This window comes from Gavialis gangeticus, unplaced genomic scaffold (genome assembly GCF_001723915.1).
Source record: "Gavialis gangeticus isolate Ggan-Ray unplaced genomic scaffold, GavGan_comp1, whole genome shotgun sequence".
Taxonomy (NCBI): Eukaryota; Metazoa; Chordata; order Crocodylia; family Gavialidae; genus Gavialis; species Gavialis gangeticus.
The window spans coordinates 762,299-762,697 of record NW_017729000.1 but is presented as its reverse complement, the minus strand read 5'-3'; the positions used below and the strand labels follow the sequence as shown (position 1 = coordinate 762,697).

The 399-nt window shown below is 70.9% G+C and overlaps 1 protein-coding gene across 1 annotated transcript in view; it reads right to left on the bottom strand.

The window, feature by feature from the left end:
• Positions 1–318, bottom strand: part of RNF44 (ring finger protein 44) — a gene marked incomplete at its 3' end in the record, with an annotated part of 9,593 nt that extends 9,275 nt beyond the window's left edge. The window contains exon 1 of the mRNA XM_019505949.1: positions 124–318. Within this exon, the coding sequence (XP_019361494.1) occupies positions 124–230 (107 nt within the window). The remainder of the gene's footprint in view (positions 1–123) is intronic.
• Positions 319–399: the final 81 nt, after the last annotated feature.

Here is a 399-nt window from a genome sequence, read left to right as displayed (position 1 = left end):
CGGGCAGGACGCAACACAGCGGTGGCCCGTGCCCACCTCCCAGACACGAGCCTGCTGCCCGGACCCTGCTGAGCCTGGCGCGCGGGGCCCCGACGCAGGCGCGGACAGCGAGGGGGGCCGTACCTTCGCCGCAGGTGCTCGGGGCTGCTGCAGGGCCCCCCCGAGAATCGCCGCTGGGTGAAGGGGGCAGAGGGCAGCCGCCTATTCACCGCCAGTTCCCATGGTCGCATTGGTGACGTCGGGAGGCGAAGGGGCGCGCCAGACCTCAGGCTCCGGACGGGGCAGGACACCAGCACCTCGAGACCTGCGGGGAAGGGGAAGGGGTCATGCCCAAGCCCCCGCCGCCCCCCACCCCTGCCCCAGAAATACTCAGCTAGTCCTTTTCCAATATATCCAGGC